Source organism: Brienomyrus brachyistius, chromosome 15 (assembly GCF_023856365.1).
Source record: "Brienomyrus brachyistius isolate T26 chromosome 15, BBRACH_0.4, whole genome shotgun sequence".
NCBI lineage: Eukaryota > Metazoa > Chordata > Actinopteri > Osteoglossiformes > Mormyridae > Brienomyrus > Brienomyrus brachyistius.
The window spans coordinates 844,272-868,879 of NC_064547.1; the positions used below are offsets into that span (position 1 = coordinate 844,272).

General features: G+C 47.8%; 2 protein-coding genes across 6 annotated transcripts in view; one reads left to right on the top strand and one right to left on the bottom strand.

The window, feature by feature from the left end:
* Positions 1-1,233: 1,233 nt before the first annotated feature.
* LOC125708655 (microtubule-associated serine/threonine-protein kinase 3-like) overlaps positions 1,234-24,608 on the bottom strand; it is a 37,146-nt gene continuing 13,771 nt past the window's right edge. For 2 of the 5 annotated variants that reach the window (XM_048976348.1, XM_048976349.1), the window contains 26 exons: positions 23,021-23,101; positions 17,137-17,225; positions 16,607-16,679; positions 14,780-14,858; positions 13,247-13,404; positions 12,368-12,443; positions 12,063-12,272; positions 10,106-10,207; positions 9,872-10,004; positions 9,700-9,764; positions 9,462-9,550; positions 9,173-9,381; positions 8,944-9,082; positions 8,719-8,851; positions 8,473-8,638; positions 8,177-8,278; positions 7,964-8,086; positions 7,385-7,500; positions 7,141-7,292; positions 6,930-7,051; positions 6,410-6,607; positions 4,634-4,860; positions 4,430-4,552; positions 4,201-4,337; positions 3,617-3,798; positions 1,234-2,832 (listed from right to left, as the gene is read on the bottom strand). In XM_048976348.1, the coding sequence (XP_048832305.1) occupies positions 1,841-2,832; positions 3,617-3,798; positions 4,201-4,337; positions 4,430-4,552; positions 4,634-4,860; positions 6,410-6,607; positions 6,930-7,051; positions 7,141-7,292; positions 7,385-7,500; positions 7,964-8,086; positions 8,177-8,278; positions 8,473-8,638; positions 8,719-8,851; positions 8,944-9,082; positions 9,173-9,381; positions 9,462-9,550; positions 9,700-9,764; positions 9,872-10,004; positions 10,106-10,207; positions 12,063-12,272; positions 12,368-12,443; positions 13,247-13,404; positions 14,780-14,858; positions 16,607-16,679; positions 17,137-17,225; positions 23,021-23,101 (4,276 nt within the window). In that variant the 3' untranslated portion in view covers positions 1,234-1,840. The other 3 variants (XM_048976350.1, XM_048976352.1, XM_048976351.1) reach the window with 3 other exon arrangements.
* The window catches only part of il12rb1 (interleukin 12 receptor subunit beta 1), a 33,498-nt gene continuing 28,674 nt past the window's right edge, over positions 19,785-24,608 (top strand). The window contains exon 1 of the mRNA XM_048976356.1: positions 19,785-19,914. The gene's annotated coding sequence lies outside the window, so the exon portion shown is untranslated. The remainder of the gene's footprint in view (positions 19,915-24,608) is intronic.

Below are 24,608 nucleotides of genomic sequence, written 5' to 3' on the forward strand. Positions count from 1 at the left end.
GAACGGTAGTCTGAACTGTACAGTTTGTGGGTTAAAAATGTTAAAATAAGCTATACATCAGTCTCATATGACAAACTATATCAGCACAGATCGTCTTAGACACGCACCGGAGAGAATGAGACACAATCACTGGAGTCATGCGAACATGCATCATGCATAATGGAAATTCCCGGAAGAGAACGCGAGCTGCGGACTTGACAGGTTCAGCGCAGATTCCCAGTGATGCATCAAACATGAGCCACAATGTACAGTACAGTTTGCAAAAAGGTACACACTTCATAATACTGTCAGCATCCCCCCAAACATTGAATTAAATCAGGGCTCTTCTCCATATTCAACATGTAGTACTTTCAGAAAAAAGAAATCCTTTATAAATGCATTCCTGATATCTATCCAAAGATATAGCAGGTATTTTAGGTTAGTACAAAAAATTTTAAATACTCGAACTGTACTAAAAAGTTACACATAACAGTCAAAGGAACGGTGAAGTACCATTTTAAAGGAAGTTCTATTACAGAAATAGACCTCAGGGTGAATGGGCAGAGGTCCCAAGCAAACACGCAGGCTAAGTGTTACGGACAACCCCACCTAGCAGCAGCTGCTCCTTCTTGCTGAGCAGAGTGACCTATCGGGCAGCTTGAAGTTACAGCTGATGAAAGGCATTAAAAGTAGCAGTCGATCACCACTGAGCCTCCATATGGAAAGACAGCCATGTGCTGGCAGTAGAAAAACAAACAGGAGGCTAAAGAAATTAATTTGCTTTTCACCAAACGCTTGTGAATTCATGCTGTGGAGAAGCTGCTGGAGCTGAGCAGTGTGACCAGGTCACTGCACGGTACATGGATGCAGGAATGCCATCCACTCACACCCTGTGAGATGGAGAGTGACGTAGATCCAGGTCACTGGAGCCAACAGCAGTCAGAGACCAGACACTGGTGTCTGACACCTGCATAGACACAAGCTACAAAAACAAGGTCATGCCAGCAAGCTAGAAACAGTCTTATGAAAGCCAAAACGTGTCAGAAGTGAAAAAATAACATGATCCAACAAACTGCTTAACCACCCTGCCAGTGGTCAGTAACGGGGTGACGCTAGCAGGATACAGTGTGGTGACAATGTTTAGTGCCTTTGACATGCAGATGACAGCGTCAATCTGTGCAAGAACTGTTGTGATCTCCGAGGAAATATATATATTTTTTAATCTAGGCATCCATCAAGTAAAAGTCTTGAAGCAAAAAAGCACAACAAGGTAACTAGCTTGACTGTTGCAAGACCCTATATACATATGCATAAGAAGAAAGGGAACGTCAGCCTTACTGCGGACAATGTGTGTGTGTGCGGTTTGTAGCGGGAACAGACGCTTAAGAAAACCCTCACCCTGCGTGCAAGTCAAAGACCCAGAACTCTCAGTCTAACTGCCCACCTTCACAATAGTATGAACATTTAACCACCAAGTCACGAGATCCATCATAAACTTCCAGCCACCAGTGAGATATGCACCAAGTCCTAAACCAGTCAGAACATTTAGAAAATATATATTTTTTCTCTTTTTTAAAAAAAGGAAGGGGAATGTTACATTTCCTTCAGGGGATATAAAACTTCATTAAAACCATGAGTAGCGTTAGCCTGGTCATCTTTTGGCCCAATAACAGATCCTGCTTGCTAATAAAACTGTTAAGTTAGTCCTGGAGAAAAGCCCAGCTTTATCCATCTCCACATCCTTCACCCACCAAATATTTACAAACATGTTCAGGCTGCACACCAATCCCAAATGGACAGTGATTAAATGCGGGACCACATATGGGGATTTTTTCTCCTTTCTGTCGAGCCTCCATTCCTGTCACTCCTCGCCTTTCCCCGCGCCACCTGTCGGCGCATGCTGGTCCGGGGCGGCCCAGGAAGCCACGCCCCTGCATGGTGGTGTGGGTGAGCCATCCGAGGTGCCGCTGGGCCTCTCTTCAGAGGGCTGCTCTGCCCCCCAGGAGGCTCGCCCCCCCCAGTCATCCTTGATGTCTTTGTCGTCGCCCTCAGAGCCCTGCACTGCAATCTGCGGCACAGTAGTTGGCCTCCGAGATAGCTCGCTGTCCTCGGTACCGCCCAGGACCCACGCGGCCCTGAAAGGTGAGCCCGGCGTCGCCTTCTCCTCAGCACCGCCCAGCAGCCAGGCCGCCCTAAACGGCGAGCTGGGGCTGCCCTTCTCCTCGGGCTCGTCGAAGCTCACCTCCTGCACGGCCTCCTGCTTCTTAAAGGAATCGCGTCGCTCGGAGAGGTTCAGCTTACGCATCACCACTACCTCCTCACTCCTGTCGGGCCCGCGCTCCCTCAGCTTCTGGCCCCCCAGGCGCCCCCCCGGCCTGCCTATGTCACAGGTACCCTCAGCCTCGCCAAGGAGCTCTGCCTCTGACCGGGGTACCTCCAGCGTGTGCCTGCGGGGTACGCCTGTCTTCCTCTCTCCGTGGAAGGCACCCGACAGCCTATCGGCGGACTGCACCCGCTTCAGCAGTGGGGAGCGAGGGGGCTCGGCGCTGCGGGGCCGCACCACGTGCCTGACGATGGTAGGGGGTGAGAGCGCCTTCCCATGCACGGGGTGCAGCATCTTGGTGAAGCTGGGCAGGGGAGATGGTGAGCGCTGGGGGGAGACAGGCTGGGGGGATGGGTTGCAGGCCAGCGGTGACGGCGGGATGCTGCTGGTGGACTTGCGGCGGGCTGCCTTTACATAGCGCTGAGGGGTCAGCTTGGAGCCCAGGCCGTGCAGAGAACTGGGCCGGATGTGTGCGGCTGGGGAGCTGGGTGAGCTGGAGCTGGGGGAGGTGCTCTGGGGGGAGCCAGCATCTGGGGGGGGGGGGGCAGGCAGGGAGTCAGTCAGGTACACAAACCTATGACCCATATGGACAGAAAGAGCGCGGCCCAGGCACTGCACCTAGGACACGCTCCAAGTTTCAAATAAATTCATCTTAAAAATCAAAGATGCACAGGCTGCAATTATCCTGGCCGATTCCGATTTCCAATTTTTTGCAAGGGTGACCGGCTGATATCGATTTTTGCCAATTCCGATTTTCTTTCCAAGGACCATAACCAACAGCATGAAAACAAAAATCAGCTTTTCTTCAATGCAAAATTAAAGGTAATTGTTAAACTTTACATTTTCCCCCAGACTGCACTGCAAGTTTAGCAGGTGCAACAGATATAAAAAACAAAACAAATGTCAATTACTTTTATAATTTTCCAGTAAGTTTAAATTCACCAGATAACATTCCCACCCTCATAGGTTACAAATCTCCAAATAAAGCTTTTTCAAGCGTAAAACCCTGGAAACCAGTCCCTCAAATCACACTGGGTCCCTCTGCACAGCATCTACACAGCAGCTTCTCATCCATGACCAATTGACCGGAACTGTCCCAGGGGCATCTGCCATTTACCACTAAACGCTGAGCGCGCCAGCAATTCACTACCATGATATTTATCCTTCACTCAAAACATTTCGGAGAGCAAAACAGAACTGAAAACACAATCGGTTTCAGTGAGGTGACCTTATTCCACAGTAAAGCAACGCGCTTCCCACACTGAACCACTCGGCCACCTAAGAGGACAGCGGGATGCCGGCTGGAGAGCTTACCGACAGCGTGCTCTGGGGCAGGGCTACGGCAGGGGGTGCACGGCCCTGGGGACAGGCTGTGTGTGGGGGAACCAGGCAGGCTCTCGCTGGATGAGACTGAGTGGTGCAGGCCGGACGAGAAGCTACGGCTGCCGTGGATGACGCTGGTCTGCTTGGACAGCTTCTTCAGTACGCCTCGCCGCCTGTGGGTGAGAGGCCAGTCAGGCGTGCCACTTCCACAAAGCTCTTCCCAGACACAACCTGCCCCCCCAATTTAGTCATACTCAGTCCTGTGAATAATGCACCCCTCCAGGAAAAGCCAGAGTGACGCCCAAACACGAGCCCCTCATGACACACCGTCATGCAGGAGGACGGACCCACGGCATCCCAGAGTGTGGCAGGAGCATCCTATGCCAAAAGCAACGCGAGGTGGGGTCTGACCCCACAGAGACATAACCCTCCCACCCAGGAAGCTCTTTGAGATGATCTACTACTCATCCATCACATGACTGAGATCAGCCCCAGATACCAACAGCCTGTACCTACAGCACTAATGCAAACACCTCTTTGCTTACAAGTATCCTGGCCATGCCCCCACACCCCACCTGTCCTGGCCGTCCCTCTTCCTGCTCTTCTTGCTGCGTCGGGCCATCTTGCCCCTGTAGCTGGTCTTGCGTGCTGGGCCCACTTTGATGGACGTGTTCTCCAGCGGGGTCGTCTGCAGTGCCACTTTATTCCCGCTCTGGAGGAGGGAGCATGCAGTGAGGGGGGCGGCTAGCTCAAGGTCAGCCGATGGCCGGCAGCCACCCTCGCCCTCCGTAGCCCTAGACCTACCTTCAGCAGCAGCCCCACGACCTCCGTGTGCACCAGCCCTTGGACGGACTCGCCGTTGACATGCGTGATGAGGTCACCAGCCCGCAGGCCAGCGTCGTGGGCAGGGCTGCCCTCTTCAACACTCTGCAGCAGAGCCCATTTTTAGATCTTCAGCAGGTTTACCCGAAACAGGGTGGGGGCACAGCCACGAGGGCGAAGACTCACCCAAACCACATGGTGCACAGTGTAGACATCACTGTCGCCCATGTAGACACGGATAGCGCGCAGTGTGAAGCCGTACTTCTTTCCAGAGCTGTGGATGATCACGGGGGGACGCAGGCTTCGGATGCCCAAGGACAGGTCCCGGCTAGGGGAGGAGTCACGGGACGATGGGTTTGAAGAGAGTGAGTGCGGCGAGATGGGGCTGGTCTGCAGGCCGCCTCCGGCATCGTCTGCGCAGAAGCATTGGGGGTAAACAGGCAGAGGTCACGTTCACTGAATATGTTCCATCATTATATTTATATATACTTTATTTCTACATTGAAAAATTTAATCGATAACCGTTATATTTTTGTCTGTTAATGGTGAAACTTGCCAGTGCTTATTGGCAGAATAACATTATATTGTTTTTTTATTCCGTGGAAAACAAAAGGAGGATCAATCTACTGACCAGATCTAATAATGAATTATAAACGTCACAGGTTGTGTCCCCTTTTCATCACAAACTAACAAAATGACTGGCTCACCATCCATTGTTATAGGGTGGTGGTGTAATCCTGTATGAATTTACATGTGAAGTTTCACCTATGAGCTTCCATGCTTGTTTAGCATGAAGGTCACTGGTCCTGTTATGCGGTGGGAAAGACACACAAGAACAAGGCCAAGAGCTACAAAAGTTACTGGAGTCATTCATGTACTTCAGGTGGTGTTGGCATGATAAGTGACTGCATGGTCGGGGTCTCTGTTCATCGTTTCTCTCCATGCCCTTACGGGGAACTTTCACACTGAAGTCCCTCGGCTGTCTTAACGTGGAACTTTTCTAGCTCCTGGTCACTTTCATGTATCGCTTTCACACCGCAGAACAGGAATTGGGACCTTTATGCTAAATATGCATGGGAGACGCAAAAAGCTCATCAAGTTAAACTTCACACACGATTTCATACGAAACTACACTGCCACTCCAAAATGCAGGATAAGTCATTTTGTTAGTTATTGGGGGGGATTGATTACAATCAAAACAGTTCATGTCCATGATTCCTATTAATTCTGGCCAGCAGATCGATCTTCTTTCCACAGAATAAAAAACGATGTAATGTTAAACCACTAATAAACGCTAGTAAGTTTCACATGTTTTTTGCTCCGCTAATTCTCTCTCTTTTTTTGCACTTGTGTATAACTTACAAGTTAGCGCCTTTGCAAGCTACGGCTGCCAGCGCCAACCAACCAGCGAGCCACGGCTGCCAGCGCCAACCAACCAGCGAGCCACGGCTGCCAGAGCCAACCAACCAGCGAGCCACGGCTGCCAGCGCCAACCAACCAGCGAGCCACGGCTGCCAGCGCCAACCAACCAGCGAGCCACGGCTGCCAGCGCCAACCAACCAGCGAGCCACAGCTGCCAGCGCCAACCAACCAGCGAGCCACGGCTGTAAGCACCTCTCCAGTAGTTTGTGTTTGAACGGAAAGTACCTAGTCTGGGGCAGGTACTGAAAAAGGGGTCTGAAGGAACTGCCTCCAAGGAACTACAGTTGGGCAGAGAATCCCTGGTTCCAGGAAAATGTTACAGTAGTGTGAAAGCACCTATAAATACATAATCTATAAGCCTGTTCCCTACATTAATTATTTAAAAATTAAAATGAAAGAATGAATGAAAGATACCATTGAAGCTACTAAATGTCTTATTAAAAATTAAAATTAAAATGATAATAATAGACTATGACAGTAGACATGACCCTGTGTCACACCACCTCTGAGAAGCGGTCACCGGGGAGCTGGCTGTGCTACCTGGTGTGATAATGAGTGACAGTGCTGAGACAGAGGCCGACTTGGGCACCCTGCCCCCCGACGGGAAGCGGGGCCGGTCTGGCGTCTCCAGCTGGTGGCCGAAGCGGCGAGGCGTGCCGAGATCCTTCGGGGATGAGTGTTTGGTGCCCATGCTGTTGCTCCGCAGTCGGATGCGGTGCAGGTTTGACACGACCACCTCTGTTAGAGTGTGAACAGAGAGAAAACATGGTGTGGTGAATGTCATCCCTCCATCCACCCATCACAGGCAGCATGGACCATGAGGCAGGGAAACACTCTGGACCAATGCCAGAAGATCTGTCACGAGGGGCGCACACACAGGAGGATCCCTGAGCACAGCAGGGAAATCCGGAATGACATGGGAGAGCTCAGAGCAGGGCTGTGATGTGAACCCCTGACTCCAGAGGTATCAGGTGACCACATTAGGGTAAAATGAAGAGACACTTTCATGGTTATTATGGGCTGGAGGGCTAGTCCGTTGCCACCTCCTGGGGCAACTCACCCTCGTCATCAGTGGAGAAGGCGAAGCGGGGCATGGTCTCCAGGCTGTGGGTGCTGCTCATCACCAGCGGGCTGGCGCTGCGCTCCGACTGTGAGGAGCTGGAGGAGGCTCGCGGCCGCAGGCTGCAGGCAACACACAAACAGCAGGGCTTTGGCGGAGGTCATGACATGAATGTGGTGACATCGCCCAGACAGCCAGCCCTCCCGCTCACCTTCCTCTTCCCCCAGGCTGCCGACGCCCCTCCTCCGGCGACAGCCCCGGCCGGCCCTCCCAGTGCTCCTCCTTCTCCTCACTATGGCTCCGGTCCGACGACGAGAAGCTCAGGTTGGAGGTTGTGGCTAGATGCTCCGAGCTGCTGTACACCTGGAGCATGGGGACCAGCCGCATTAGACACAGAGACAGCACTCAGCGGTGCCCACCATCCCACAGAGCCACGACACAGATACACAGCTCACCTTGCTGAAACGATGGGACCAAGACGAGAACTGCCGGATCTCCAGAGAAGACTCATCATCGTTAGTCTCGTCATCCTCGTCATCAGTGCCTAGGTGCTGGTAGCGCTCAGATCGAGCTGCAGATGAGGATGGAGAAGTTGAACAGGAGACATTAAAGGAGAGGAGGCAGCAGGATCAAAGGGGAAAATCGGGAGACATCAAAGGGAAGGAGGCGGCAGGAGGAACAGGAAGCAGTACAAGAGGATGCCACAGGAGGAATGGGGCATGCTAAAGGAGAGGAAAAGGAAGCAGGAGGAACGGGAGAACTAGGAGATGCTAAAAGAGAAGAAGGAGAAGGGATGGAGGGAGGACCAAGAGAAATTAAAGGAGAGGTGACAGTGGGAGAGAACAAGAAGCGGTAAAAGAATGCGGTGGAAGGAATGGGAGAGCCAGGAGACGTTAAAAAGAGAGGAGGTGGTAAAAGGACTAAGAGGCATTAAAGGAGTGGAGGTGGTGGGAGGAAATGAGGTGGTGAATAAACGAATAAGACGAGGAATGGGATGCGGCAGCAGGAGAAGTGGGAGGCGGTAAAGGGCTCACTGTCAAAGTAGCTGGTGTCGTCCTCCGCCTCAAGCTGGGGGATAAACTCAGCTTTCTGCCGCAGGAGTCCGTTCCAGTCCAGGCCCAGGAAAAACGGGTGCTGCTTCACCTCCCCAGCACCGCCTGCCCCGGGGAAAAGACGAAACACTTAGATGGAGAATGCGCATGGACGGGGGGGGGGGGGGGGGGGTCCTGACGATTATCAGGCGCTACCTGTCCCAAGGCGCTCCATGGGAGTCTGGCTCAGCAAGCGGGTGATGAGGTCCTGGGCGTCACTGGGCAGCGCGTCGTCACCTTCCGGCCAGATGATCTCATCTGCCGTGTGACAGAAATCCCAAAATGACATGTGAGCCTTAAAAAAGGTAAGGGCTTCTTTTTCTAGAACTAATTAAGCATTTCTGCCATGCTACCCATCATTAAGGTCATATGTAAGCCACAGAGTCCAAGAGGGCGTGCCAGAGGGCCCGAAAGCCCAGCTGAATATCCAGGTGGTGGACCTGCTAACTCACCGCTGACCACCTGGCTGAAGAGCTCCTCTGGGGTGTCCCCAAAGAAGGGCACGCAGCCCACCAAGAACTCATACAGGATCACACCCATGGCCCACCAGTCGACAGGCTTGCCGTAACCCTGCCTCAGGATCACTTCCGGGGCGATGTACTCCGGAGTGCCGCATACCTGCCGAGAACAAGGGGAACTCTGTCATCACCGCCGATGGACAGCCACAGAGTCAAAGGCAAAATCGGGGAAACACCCACCTGTTTGTCGATGAACTCCCGGGTGTCCTTCTCAATATGGCCCTCGTAAAGGTTGGTGGTCATGTTCATCAAGCCGATCTTGGACAGGCCAAAGTCCGTCAGTTTGATATGTCCCATGGATGTAATTAACAGGCTGCAGGGCAGATAGACACCATGACTTTCCCCCCAGTCATTCCCCTCCCAGGACAGACACAGGCAAAGCTCAACGGAGAGCCCAGGACTGACTTGTCAGGTTTGAGGTCCCTGTGCACGATGCCGTAGTTGTGCAGATACTCCAAAGCCAGGACCGTCTCTGCAAAGTACATCCTGGCCATATCTACAGGAAGCGGCCCCATGTTCTTCAGAAGGTTGGCACAGTCTCCCCCTGCAGGACAAAAAAGGTCACATCACCACATCCAAAACCGAGAGTGAAAATGGTAAAAGGATGACGTGCGGAAAGCCGAGGCAGACGAACCTTCCACGTACTCCATGACCATGCAGAGGTGCCGGCGAGTCTCAAACGAGCAGAACATGCTGACCACGAAGGGGTTCTCGGCAAACGTCAGGATGTCCCGTTCCACGAACACCTGTTGGATCTGGTTGCGGAGGATCAGGTTCTGCCGGTTGATCTTCTTCATGGCGAAGCGCTGTCGGGTCTCCCGGTGTCTCACAAGGTACACAGCGCTGCAGGGGGTTAGTGAGGCGGGTGTCAGCCAACATGGCAGGTCGCCTGCGGCCCACTGCGCTCAGCATCCTGCACTAACCCATAGGCGCCGTTGCTGATCAGCTTGATGGTCTCAAAGTCACTCTCGAGGGGCTTCCTGCGGGGGGGCGTCAGCATCAATCTGCTCTGCTGTGGGAGGGGAGGGCACCTTGCTGACACTCACTTTGGTATCATTTTACCAATACAACACACTGCTCACCACAGGCATGGCTATAGGCCTAGTCTACAACACATACAGCCCAGCACAGCAGTGACACTAAAGAAAGCCTCATAAATACCTCCCCAGGATCGGACTCCACAGCAGCTGGAGGCATGGAGTCGTACTGCTCAAGCTGCACCATTTCTATGGCCATAGGGGGGCAGAGAATAAATACAGGAACATCAGCACTATGCAGTTACAGCACCCTCATATCACAAGGACTGGGCCTGATAATACAGACTAGCAGGTACCTTGCAGGGGGTCCCGTGTCAGACCCAGCTGTCTGATAATGTAGCGCGGGATGTCCGTCTTGATGCCCTGTCCTACTTTTGCGTGACCCTCTGCCGCCTCCAGCAGGTGATAAAACTCTTCGGGGTCAAATTCCTGCCCAGAGACATCACTGTTTTTTATGAAATATCACAAGGAGGCAGACTACAGGGGTGGCTTCTTTCACCAGCGAGCGATAGGGAGATACTCCATCTTACCAGGCACTCCAACAGCCTTGCAGGCCGGGAGATGACAATCAGGATCTTCTTCACCAGCTGTGTTATGACGGTAACTTCTGTACTCTCAGACCGTTCGTATGCCTGGGGGGCACCATTGGAAAAGGGAAGGAACTGATTGGAATGAACAGTTTTAAATTTCCAACAGAGAATTGGCATCAAGAACATTCCACAGGATCAGGACGTTGTTTTTTAACCACTGGTACTACTGACCCAATTTTTATCTATGACATCCAGTTCAGAAAGAGCAAAAACACAAACTGCACACAGGAGATGCATTATCTGTGGAAAAGGAGCCTTCAGTGCGGTGCTGACCAACCAGGACCCGGCTGAAGGGCCCAATCACAAACATAAACCTGTTAACCCACAGCAACAAGCACTTCTCTGTATTCATCACACATTTTCCTGTACGTGCCGGACCAGAAAGTGCCCGTGGTTCCAAACCTCCACCCAGTACCTCTCCATCCATACCCATGCAGAACCATGAACCCATCTATATCAGTACACAATTGCTAGACTCCTTAATCTGAGGTCTCGCAGAGTCATGAAGCAGACCACAAGCACCAGAGAAAAAACAAGCCCACGGTAAGCAGCCAAAGGCTGCCCCGAGAAATATTAACAGCAGATCATTTATTGTCTGTGAAAACGTTGGCCCGATTTAGGGTAAATGAAGGGCATGTGGGGCACATCAAGGCCGCCTGAATGCCACACTTTGTATCTTCTAAAGGGTGACTCACACATCGCAGGGGGAAAACAAGCCATTTCCTGAGGGAGGCAACTGAAGTACAACTTGTCAACATGGTCCCACTTGAAAACGGTAAGAAAAACACCAGGATCTGCAAAGGCGTCAGAGGTAATAACTGTCCAAAACACATTCCCCAGAATCTCTCAAAAGGAAGCATCGCAGTGATTCAAACAACCTTTTTGGTGTATTTAGGCCATCGAGTCTGAATTTCATTCTGGCTTCCTCACCTTGTCAATGATACAGGGGTATGGGTTTGTAAAATCCATGGAATGTTACAGCTCAAAACATAAAACTGTTTCATGAAAATGGCAAAGTTGACACTCAGTGAGACTGTGAGGTGAACAGTAGAAGGATCGTCTCTCCCATGCACTTTTTCCAACATGCAGCCCTGAGGTCACCAACCAGCCACCCGGCACCAAGCGCAGTTGCTGTGAGTCACCGGCACACAACAAACATGGATGGATGCTGCCATGGATACGGCATTCCATCACGGCACTGATAAAAGCCGCAGCCCCAACCCCACCACTGTCAGGACAACATCAGCCAATGGGGAGGCCCCTTTTCGACAGACACTCGAGACCAAGAGTATCTGCTGAACAGCCCGTGGTCATTCATTAAATGGAGAATAATTATTACTAAAGTGGGTCTATGAGGTCAGTAAATATAGGCATGGCAGGTTTATAAGGAAACCAAACCGGGTAAATAAAACAGAAGATGAATACGAACATCAAGCAGCAAACTTGTCTTACACTCTCTGGACCAGGCTGGGAGGGAAACTCTCCAATCCCGGGGTCCCAGGACATAACAGAACTCAGAGGAGCTTCCGCAGTTCGGTAAAAGAGGACATCATTCGCATGGGACCACAGCCCCCACCTCACCAGAGCATTGTTCATACAGGTGACTAAGAGCTCAGTACCTGGTGAGTACACCGTTTAGGGTGTGCCGAACACAGGCATCGTCGTCACAAATGTCCGGACGTGTCTGGCCAATTGTACAGACTCACTGCAACCAAGATAACCCAGGTCTAATAATTAATAATTGATACTTTATTGATCCCCATGGGGAAATTCTGTTTACACCTCCCCTCTGTAGGTGAGAGCAAGCTGGCCGCGAAGGGCAGCCCAAGCAGCTGGTGGATCAAGGGACACACAGACAGACACACAGCCATGTATCCCATAGGCTGCCCCCACCTACCTCGCGCAGCAGCTTCTCCACCTTAGCCTGCAGCTCTAAGAAGTAGCGCGACGTCACCAGGCCCTTCCTGGACTTATCCAGGCAGTCGCGGACCAGCTCTACCAGCTGGTGCTGGATGAAGCCCAGGACACCGTCAGCCAGTGGGAGGGTGCTGTCCGGGGAGAACTGGGTAATGATGTCCAGAAGACGCTCCTCCATCTGCGCCGTGGCCTGCATGGGGCAGAGGGGAGGCCGTCCTGAGCAGCTCCAGGTAAACAGCCCATCCCAGATGCATGGCAGGCAGATGGGGCCTGCAGACAGCGTACCTTGGGGAAGCGCTCCTTGTACACGTGGTTCATCATGACGATCTCGTTATCGAACAACCCACTTGTCCGCCCAGGGCTGAAGTGAAAGACAGCATCGACAGTTACCGATAAATCTGTGTGGTGGGTGACGTGCATGCTGCCTAACCAGGAAAGGCCGCAGTCCGGCCTGTCTCTCACGCAGCTCCTTACACTCCTAGATCGCACTACATCCGCTTGGTTATGACTTAAGCATGGTGGTTCTCCCCAGTTTATCAGAGGTACAGAACAAGACACTGTGCAGTGTTTGCCAAACAGTAACGCTTGTTTGATGGAACCAATGAGGAGTGCAGTCAGGGAGGAGTTGGGGTGACTGAACTGGCCCAGAAGCCATCAGAACCGAGACACTGATGTCTTCAGATGTGTCAACACCATTAAGCAGACCATGAAACATACCCTTTGCTGCTAGTTTGAACCCGGGGAGGTGGGTCATATCAAAGTTGTAGAGTGTCCCCTGGACAGCGTTCTCTGCAGCTCCGCGCACCATCCCTGCCCACAGGCTGCACGGCTCAAGCGCACAGACCCTGCGTCTATCGCGCCGCCACTAATATCGCTGCACAGTCCCTTTCTGTCCCTGTTCCCCTCCCCTCCCCCCACCCTCCATAAGGGCTTTGTTTTGCTGTTTGGCCAGATCTGAAGGAGGGACCTCAAAAGAGCCTAGAAGGGTCTGGAATTTATAAAAGGAGGTTTAGCAGCATGAAAAACAACCGACGCAGCAGGGAAGCCCATTAACAGTGGGATGGCACAAGCTGGAGTGGCTGCAAACTGCAGCGAGCAACAACAAAAAGAGTATAATACACAAAAATGAAGGACGAAGCAGAAGATGGATGGACATAGAGGTACCTGAGGCTGCGGGATCGGGGGCGGATGCTGGGTCCCGGCCGCCCGTCCTCATCAGCCACACTCTCAGAGCTCCGAAAGTGTTTAAACAGGAAGTGCAGCTCATCCTGAGTGGGCTGGTAGGGCAACTGGTGCAAGCGCTCCTGAGAAGAGGAGGAAGACTGTAAAAGAGAGTGAGTGCTTATTAGAGGTCATCAGAAACAGCACGACACACAGCACAAGAGCCCAACAGCAGAGTGTGTGCAAGACGCCCGAGGGATGGGAGACACCCAGGCTAACCAACACAGGCTCTCCTCTGCCGCTCAGGTCACGCCAGCCAGAGGGCCACAGGCATCGAGTGACTGGTCTGCACTCAGATTTCAGCTTGGATTCCAGCAAAGGCCCTCATCCAGAGAGCATGCGAATGGTGTGGGGGGGGGGGGGGGTGGTGGTGTGCCCCACTCAGCACAAAGACGGCCCAGAGAAGCCATCAAAAGGCTGTTGTTGAGCAGACGCGGCGCCTGACCACACAGCCTGAGCCACGTCTTACCGCAATTCTGCAACAGAGTTCCGACTGTTCCTCTGTTGACATCAACGTTTTGCGGCAGTGGTGTTAAAGCAAACTGACGGCCAGTCATATCACGACACGACAACTCAACACTCACAGTGACTGGGGGCAGTAAGAAACTGTATATCACTTGACACTAAATTATAGATTAAATGATGGAAATTCACCCTCGACACGCCAGCATAGCATAGCTATGAGCCGTGCCTGCCCGCCTCACACAAGTAACAGAAAGGAAGCTTAACGAGATGGCCTGCTTTACAATCGCAATTCATGGTTTCTCGCTAAGGGCTAGTTTACACCTATGACACGCCAGTGCACCATAGTCGCACCACACGAATTCCTAGACACGTGCCAAGCCGCTGCATATTTTGTCCCTAGGCCTGGGGTGGCGCTGTAGAGCAAAGCTGCTCTTAAGTCACGTTGATGCAGTGTGATATAGGTGTTACATTAAAAATAAGTATTTGACAGAAGCTGTATTAAGTGCTTACAGTACACAGGGGTGTATGGCATTACAGTTTTCAAGCATGTATTTTAGTTTAGTTTGTAGCCATTTGTGAGTCTTTAAAATCCCATCGCGAGGAACCATACAAGTGCCAGTATTTCTGGACTTTAATCCGCTCACCATGTTTGTTTTCAGTCTTATCAGAGAGGGAAGAAAAGGTGTTTATATACAATCTTTGGTCTGATCTCCATTCTGACTTCCTGTTAGATGGTTCCCCTGACTAATGAACCATCAAGGTGCATTTGCGTGAGACAACAGATTGTCCATGTCGTATTTAATCTTCAAGTGGTACGTGCCCTTGTGGGTGGTTCGGAAATGTGGACTCCAACACCCAACGTCTGTGACCAACATTACATCACGACAGCAACCCACATTGTGGGACATCAGAGTCTGCCGTAGGTCTAAACCAGCCCTTAGGTTTGGATAACAGGGACACTTGCATGTCACAAAAGCAACACAGTATGCTGCAGAGAAGCAAGCGACTCACTGAGACCGTGGAGCTGGGGGGGTTGGTGCCATAGCCAGATGAGGGGAGGGATGCCAGCGACCATCTTCTTCCTTCCGCTCTGGAAAACAAGCGAGTATAGACTGAAATCACATTAAAGACTCATCCCCACGTGCCACAACTACACAGCAATGCTCAGGGTCAGGACTGGGTCCGGACCAGCTGAAACCACCATCCGCCTGTCCCAGGATACCAGGGCTGTTTATTATGTACATTTCTAATTCAAATGGGTACATGTATATTACAAGCAGTAATGAACACACTGCTGGAGGTCAGCCTGAGAAATACCATCTAAACAGGGTTACACTGACAAGACAAATTCCACTGGCAAGCACTGGAAGAGTAAGGGGAAATGGACAACAATTCAAAATGAAAACAAAGCTGATGCTACCTGTCAGTACGAATCACATAGCTTAGAAGTTAGGGCAACAAGACGAATGGTGTGGGCAGGAGGGAAGGAGGAGAGAGAGAGAGACAAAGATGAGCTTGGAAGATAAGAACCATCTTACTGAAGTTTTATAAAACGAAGAGTGCATATAATCAAAAGACTTTCAGATTATGTTCCGCTGCATAAGCATCCACATATTTGGGGAATGAGTGTCTTACACAGATATGTTCTGTGGATGAACCCTCCCCTCCCCCAGAATTAAAGTTCCCACAGATTGCTTTGGTCAGTTTGCATTCTCACATCGGGAGCTGTCCGGCACACTGTGGTGTGGACATATTAGGGTCAGGGTCTGAATTCCACACAACAGCCTGAAAAAATGCTCAGCTTCGGCTAGCAGTGTGGGGAAAATGCCAACCTCTAATTGCAAACCCAACAGCCTTTAAACAAAAACACCTAATGGCACAACAGCTCTGAGAAAAGCAGTAAAGTTCAGAGGCCTTAACAGCAATTAGCATATGCATTTGACTGTGACACGAATTACATACTATGCAAACGGAAGGCTCGCCTCTGGGTACTCAGGACTTCAAACAGGAGCCGGAGGTGCAGACCTCCTTTGTGACTAAGTGCACAGTGAAAAAGCGACTCGCTCAGTCTCTAAAGACAGACCAGAATGAGTCATTGCTGCTTTTCAGCAGAGAAATCAAATTCAGTAGGTGATAATAGAGGGGGCAGACACATTTTAGAGTGCCGATGTCAGGGACGCTAGAGGAAGCCTTAAAACAGGCAGTCCCAGGGACTGCAGGACGATAGAAGGGGTCCTTGGCTATGCCTAATATATCAAAAAAAGGCAAAAGAAAAAAAACTTCCTAAATTAAACACTATTACGTTTCTGCATAATTTATAACCAACTGCCAAGAATACCTTGAACTAGACCTGGTGAGAGACCAACACAAAACAAAACAAGTAGGGTTTTTTATTTTCAATCTAAAAATAAAAAAACAAGTATATTTCTTATGCTACACCGACTGAGCACATTACTGGAATGGCTGCACTAAAATCAGAAACAGAGGACATGAAACCAAAAATGATAGTAGGTTTATATGTGATTTACTAACTAGCTAGTTACAAAATGAGAGACTGCTGTTCAGCACCATGGCAAATCCTTATAGAGTCTAACAGCTATGATGCCAGCCCTGTTTGTGCTAAACAGAAAAATGCCAGTCAAGTTTCTTATATTCAGTACTTTATATAATAACAATCAGTCACATTAACACTGCTGAGCTGAAGGCTGTCGTCCTACTGTGAAACCACTTGGTGTGCAACTGATTCTGCAGCCATGGCACCCAACAATGTGTGAAAGAGAGAGACGCCGCTAATACAGCAGAGAACAGTCCTCGTAGATAGAGAGCATGATGTCCTACCTGCGAGCAAAGGGGAAGTTGAGAGCGGCACTGGCGGACACATTCCTGGGGCTGTCTAAGGGACTGCTGCCAGCTGGAACAAAGAGACAGGCAGACAGAAAGGGAGAGAGAGACAGAGGGAGTGGGGGAGAGACAGGGGGGCACCTTAAGACAAAAATTACTGAGAAACATTAAACACACTACGGCATCACAGAAGAAGAAATTTGAAAAATTATAGCAGGCTTTGCCACAGGTAATAGATGTTGAAGAACAAATACGGTAAGACAGAGGCTTTCATTCATTCTCAAAAAAATACGATTAGATATTTTCCCCAAATCGTACAGGGCTAGTAATCAATGAATTCTATGATTTCTCACGAAAGGAACAGGCAAGTAAAGAGGCTTGATCTGGCAATCACTGCCCTTTGATATCCATGTCAAATCTAAATACTCAACTGGAAGGGTTCACAGCGTAATAACGTCTTATGCATAATACTGAAAGAATACACAACAAAGCACGTGATGGAGCCAGTGCTCTTGGGGCACTCTTACCTGTTGCGACCAAGAGAGGTGAGAGAGGACGTGAAAGTGTGGGCGACGGGGTCCCAACACCGAGACTCTTCCTGTTGCTGCTACGGCAACTAGAGCAAACAAAATAACCGCAAGGGAAGGACTTCATCAAGAAGGCGAGCAGAAGCAATGTGACCTTCCACTGGACTTCACTGATTAACCAAGAATTATAAGGAAAATGTAGTGTTCTACAAACAAGGTGCTCTTAAAGGAGAAGAGGCTAAGAGAATGAGAAATGCAATAATTTAATCCTTAAGAAAAAAAAACATTTGTTTCAAAAGAATAGTTAATCTCTGAAAAGGGACAAGAAATATATCCTGAAGAGAGATAATTCAATGTCCTCAAAGGTTATGAGACAGCTTATAAATCCCTAGTACTCAATACGAACAGAAATATGCCACAAAAATAAAAATATTTTCTAACGTAGACTGCAAACATGGTTCAATGTGACGTGGCAATGTGCAGTGTAAGAAACAGCCCACTGGGGTCAACCACTGAGTGACATCACATGCATCATAAAGACAGGAAGGAGGTGCCTGAAGGTGAAAGGAGCGAACATTCAAGTTTGTAAACAATACACGGAGTTTGGAACCGTGTCACACCCAAGCAAGCTGGTTTTGATATAGGGCCCTGATACTGAAGTCTTGTGGCAAAACAGACCAATGAATGATCCCTTCAACATTCACTTACACATAACTAATTGCCTAAATCACCACCAACACCCATACAAAACAAACAAAACACAAAACTAATTTGGGACTAATATGTAACAGGTCACAGCTCACACTGACTGGTGCTCTAAAGACGCCAGAGCTACATAACTCTGTTCCCTCTGTTCTGGGCCCAAACACTTGTTGTATGCATTAATTGCAAGTACAGACAAGCTCTTACTCATGCTCCATTAAACTCGCTATGTCACAGCAATTAGTCTCAGATTAAAAGGTAAAGGTGTTAATAAAGTTGCCCAAGCATGCGAGTCCAAATACTAATCAAACAAAAAACAAAATCAATCAGCATACATAAAATGCAACATATGCATCACACAGATTCACATCCTACATGCCAGGCATAAGAATGTGGCTTTAGCTTTGCTCTCTTTAATCCCATAAAAAGAATTTTTCAGAACACTGGATCCAGTGGTCACATACTTCCTGGGTTGGCTGTGTTCTCCACATTCTCTCCAGCAGTCCCAAAACATGCAATTAGGTGAACTGGTGTCTCTAAATTCCCTCATATATGTGAATGTGTCTCTGTGTGTCAGAGAATGTGCCCCTTGCAACAGCCAGGTGTCCCATCCAGGGTGCCCCTTGCACTTCCTGGGCCAGGATCCAAATTCTGTGGCTCTGACTAGGGTAAGTGAAGCTTAGTAGGAACAGAGACAAGTACTTACAATGGATGCCAAGGACTACAATTACAGAATCCAAGCCACAAAACACTATAAGATGCAAGTAAAAGGGTAACATGACGGAATACCAACATCTCAAACAGAGTTTCAAGGAAACTTGGACATCATTTCCAACTTCAGAAATGCCAGAGCCATAAAGTAAATATAATGGCTTGTCTGGTATATATTTCACCAGTTCTGTATTACAAATGTCAAATGTACAATCTCTGTAATACGAGGGAGGAAGGAAAACAGTTTAGAGAAGACAATAAGCCCTCAGCATTGTTGTTGACTAGCAACAGTGAGAAAAAATCTTGCATCTGTCTTCTGTGGTGCCCTAAATCTAACCAACAACAGAGCACCTATCCAGTGGCAGAGCCTATCTCTGAAGTTTGCTCATTAGGCGACAATATTCAAGAATGTATCTGAGAAACTAAGCTTTAGTAACATCTCAGAACAAACTAGTGCTTCTCCAACACCAGAATTCTCTCATGGGCTTCACAATCCCACCCAGATCAAATAGGGGACTGGATGTCAAACACAGGTGAGATGAAATAGTTACTACAAAAATCATCATTTGTTTTCATTCTGGCACAGATTACATAAAGAGCCATGACGACAAAACTACCACTTTTATTCAAATTCAGCCACGTCTTTGAATTTTATTTCCCATTTTGGTGCGATTTTGATGCAAGGGTTGACCATTGCAATTGACAAGTTCACACACCATGCTATAGTACAAATCACCACGTAAGAGGAATTAAATACCAAGACAGACGTATTGAACGACAAAAAAAACAATACCGCGAGGTCTAACCCAGTTAGCTGTGCGTGTGGGTGGGTGGCAACGACGAATGGACAAACGAGCACAAAACGGACAGTACGGAGATGAACTGATTTGCAAAAGAAAAACAGACACTCAAGTTTTTTTTAAGTTATAACTTTCATATCAACCGCACAGTACGTTTACGAAATATGGGCCCGTACATACAGTGACAATTTCTTTCCATTGCTGATTTTAACTTACAGAACATCCAAGATCAAGACCTCTGATCAAATAATCATCATGCCACTGCAAGGAGTCAGTGTTCAGCCGAGCATTTTAAACACAAACCAACTTTTTCATATTGATGGCAGCGCCCTAGAGGGGGACATTCGCTACCAAGGCAACACGGTGCCCATGGGCACACGACGCGACGGCCGCTCTCCCCTGGCTCCGCGCGACACAAACAAAGCGGGAAGCTGTCCTCAGTGCCACGCGCCGAGACGGCCGCACTCCTTCGGTTCCGCGACACACAAACAAAGCGGGAAGCTCCTCTCAGCACAACGGCTGGACGGAGACTGTATTAAAGCGGAATAAACTCCCCTCAAACAAAGTAAGGAAACACAGCCAAATAGTTGTTCTACAGTTTAATATGGTTATAGTACGACTAGCCGGATCGAATCACTGTTCTGCAGCAGACAGCTACACGTTAGCCAGTAGCGGGGATATCAGCAGTTAGTAGCTTAGTGTTATATTTCAATACTAAATCCAACTCCAGGTAAGACAGTAAAACAACATTAGTGTTACTAGCTAACATAAAACGATCACGTACCGCATACGCAACCTCCTGGTGATCCAAGTTGTTCTTTTTTTTACCAGAGACTTTTGTGAAAAGTATTTAACACACAAGTAGGCAGTGAACGAAAACGTTACCTTTTTGATCGCTTAAGCATCGCCCCCGTTACAAAATGAGATTTGTAGCTTGGTAACGCGGTCCAGTAACTTGGGTCGGACATGGTTGGTGACTTAAAGCGCCGGATAACGGCTAAGTTTCCTAACAAGAGATTCTCAAATTGTTTGACAAAAGAAGCGGGTGGAGACTGTATGAACTCCGGGCAGAACGTCCCAACGCCATGGCAGAGCCTCTTTGTGTTTACTGTCGAGTTAAAAACCAGCGTACGAGCGATCAAACGTCATTCCCCTTGGCAGAAGTTCACGTCGAGTGGAAAACTTCTGGCATCATCTCTCGGAAATTTCCCCCGGCAACCAGCGTCCCCTAGAAGTAGGAAAAGCAGAGATACGGGAAACATTGCAGCCCATACTGGCAGCCTGAATGAAGCCCCTCCGTGCGCTCTGGCTGGGCGTCACAGCGGGGCGCTCGCGTTCAGCCCAAGCCGCTCACCGAGATGCCTGTGGGGTGATCACGTGTTCGGACGATACCACCGAGACAAAGTACAGGGGTGGGTTCATTATCGCTCCCTGTCGGCACGAACCTTAAAAAATGTAACCTGACATCACCGCCTGCGACGCTGTGAGGTCAAATATGCAGCTCGGTCTAAGACGTTTACATTTTATTATTTAGTTATTTGTGTTCAGAAAAAAACCACGCAACTCGATTTTTCTGTAGCAGTTTGCTTCGAATAGGAAGTTAGGTGTGTAGTAACTTACGCCTAGTTTATAACCGACCGCATTTGATAAATATCTGCGGTCAACAAACTCAATACAACTTTCCAAAGAGGGATTTCCAAATGAAGAATTTCGAAAATAGCAAGACCCTTGTTCTGCAATGTTTCACATTGTTAAAGTAAATTTGAATACTGCTTAATTGATAAACTTTTTAAAATACTAGAACTATTACTTGGCGTTTATGATTTGACAAATTATACTTTTAAAAATAACAGTCTCGTTTAATTTCATAGCCACACTAAAGTCCAGAATGGCATGTTACATAAAATAGCTCACTTTGATTTCGTAACTTTACATTTCAGCTCATTCTAAAGCAATTGGACACGAGGGGGCGCTCGCGGAATGTGGTTAATACGGGGGCGAAGCCAACCGTGAAGTCACTGCATACTACCCCCTCGCGTATCTAACTTTTATAAACCACCTGACTTTATATATAGCCTAGCTGTCGACTGCTTTTAATAAAGTAATTAATGAGATGAGTACGATTGTTTTAAATGCTCCTTCACTGCCAGTTTGTAGATGCGTTCTCTGCAGTAGTGGGAGCTACCCGCTATTCCAGCCTGCAGAGACCTATACCTGGTTCAGTAGTATAAAAATTGTACTGCTTCACAATTTTATTAACGACGTGTACTGTTATACAATATGTGCAGTATGTATACTCAAGCAGTGAGCTACAGTGAAATAATAATGCGGACCCGTCCAACATAAAAAGTTACAAAATGAGTCACGCTCTGCAGTACGTATTTATGTAATATAAAATGATCAGTGCTAAGGACATTGAGAAACACTTTGAATAATATTTTAGGAAAGACTTCGTTAAGAATTGCTTCTCGACTGAAAAATATATTTTATGTGAATGGTTCAACATCACCAAACAAATTCTTAAAATATCATTGCAGTGACCATATTATTTTAGTCATAACATTGCACTGCAGACTTCTTCCTTCTGCTTAGTACAGTATAGTCTAACCAACAGGGAACAACCCAGGATGTGGCACCAACCCACAGCAAGGCACACTTACACACCATTCACATGCACACCTACAGGCAAAATGGTAACTCAGATGAAGCTCAGCATCATTTTCGATAACACGTGGAGAACATGCAAACTCCACACACATAGAGTCATGGCAGAGTCTCGAACCCCTGCTCTGAGAGCTCTGGGGCAGCAGTGCTAACCACCGTGCCACCATGTCACCCTATTTGATATCAAATAAAGGTCACTTTGTATAGATTGCATTGGTTTTCATATTAACCCACATGACTGTCAATATAGCCTAAATATCCACTAAAACAAAACTCATACACCCAATGCAGTGTTTAGGAATATCCAGTATATTCCAATCTGCATTATTGACATGCATGTTTGGGTGCTGACTTTGTATTGAACCATGTTGCTATCCTTGGAGTTGCCAAGCAACAAGCAAATGCATTGGGAAGTTAGATATGATTGATTTTCCAGAACCACAAAAACAGTCGAGTTTGGATGCTATACTTAATATTCATTATAAGGTGCACAGCATAAAGTTATTTTGTATTTGTTACAATATAAAATTTAATCGCTATTAACCCTGAATTTATATTTATACATTTAAAATTTGACACCAATTTTCTTTCAAGTTATTATTTATTATTGGATGCTAATTGCATTACTCTAAGAAGTCTCCCAAGACTTAAAAGTGTGTGGAAGAACTTGACTGGCCCACACAGAGCCCTGACTTCAACTCCATTGAACACCTTTGGGATGAACTAGAACAAATTATGAGTCAGGCCTTCAGGTCCAACCTCACAGATGCTCTTCTGGATGAATGTATAAAGATTCCCACAGACATACTCCAAAATCTTGTGGAAAGCATTCACAGAAGAGTGACGACTGTTATAGCTGCAGAGGGGGGACCAACTCCATATTAATGCCTATGGATTTATAATCGGGTGTCACAAAAGTTTCTGTAGGTGTAATGGCTTGGTGTCCCAATACTTTTGCCTGAAATTCCTTTGCCTGGAGCACTCATTGGGGAGTCTGCCCACCTTACCTCCAGGGGTGCAGGCTTTGTAATGGACTGCAGGGGCTGCACGGACTCAGCAGAGTTGGGCTTTGGCAAGTAGGTGACAAACTGTAAGGCAAGACACGTTCACATGCGTCAGTGCGTTTATTGTGTGTGCATGTGGCACCACCTCTCTGTTCCCTGCCCCGCTCAAACATGGTGTATCTTTACACCCGCATTGTGGAGACATTACTTACAACACCTCTGGTCCTTTGCTTTTTCACATAATAGCTTCAGAACTTGCAATTATGTAAATTACACGTTTCCACATTTCACTCTCTGTTTATGCTTCAAACTACCATCACCATTTATTAATAAGATGAAAGGAGCTGTATAGAGATATATTTATGATGACGCAGGTTATCTAGACAGTTCATGGTGGTTACCATAAGATACAGTTAAACAACAGTTATTAACAAAAAAACATCAAAAATGTAACTGTTCAAATGGCTACTGACTCACCTGGCTCTCTGGTAAAAATTTGTTTGATTCGAACCTTACGTTTTGTGCATAGTCTTTTAATTATCAAAGATATTGGTAACACTTTACTTGACAGGCCATAATTACTTAGTAATAACTCAGTTACCACTGAAGTACAAATCATGAACAAATAAAGTTGCTACTTCACAAAAAGATGCATCACAATCCATTGATGATCAACAAAAATGAGATCAGTATTTCACTTGTTTTAGTCATTCTTTCAGCAGTTCCTTAGTAGTTACTTCTACTAAACAAAGGTTTACAGAATAGTAAAAAATACAGTAACTACTTGAGATACCACATGCTTCACACTTCATTAATGAAGAGTTAACATGAGATAGGTATGTAAGACTTAGTTTTCGATTGATTGATTGATTAATACATAATTAATAGCATAATACTTCATTACTTGTGCCCCATCAAGTAAAGTATTACCAAGATATTAGGATATATTCCCACTTCAGCTCACTTTAAGCAATCATACATGCATTGTTTTTGATATGTGATGACTGCTGTAGTAAGATTGATTGTGCAAATAGATTTAACACAAAACATGAGCTATCTTTTTAGAGACTGCCAAAAACTAAATAAGTAGGTATCGGACATGAGTAGGTCACGTATGGCCGATACCCGATCCGTCAAATAGGTCTGGAATCATTGAGGAGCCACTTGGCAAAACTCTGCGAGACAACACGAGTAATATGAAAAAAGCAATGGCTGATTTGGGATTCGCTAGCTTAGGTTGTTGTATGCACTTGCTACCAGCTTGCGATACAGGGGTGACTGCTGTCGCAATGAAGTGTAACTGACGTTGCCAGTGGGGGAAAATTGTGGGGCATTTTAAGCATTTGCCACTTGCGTATACTTTCCTGGATGATATTCAAATTGAATGGCAAAATGCCTCAAAAACGCTTGAAACAAAATGTAAAAATGAGGTTGAACAGTATGTCTCTAGGAACTTCAGTTCAGGAACCGTGACCTTTAACACGGGTGATGCAAAAAGCTCATGGCTTAAACTTCACACAGAATTTCTTAGGAAACTACAACCCCATTGCAATAACAATGGAGGACGAGCAAGTCATTTTGTTAGTTATTT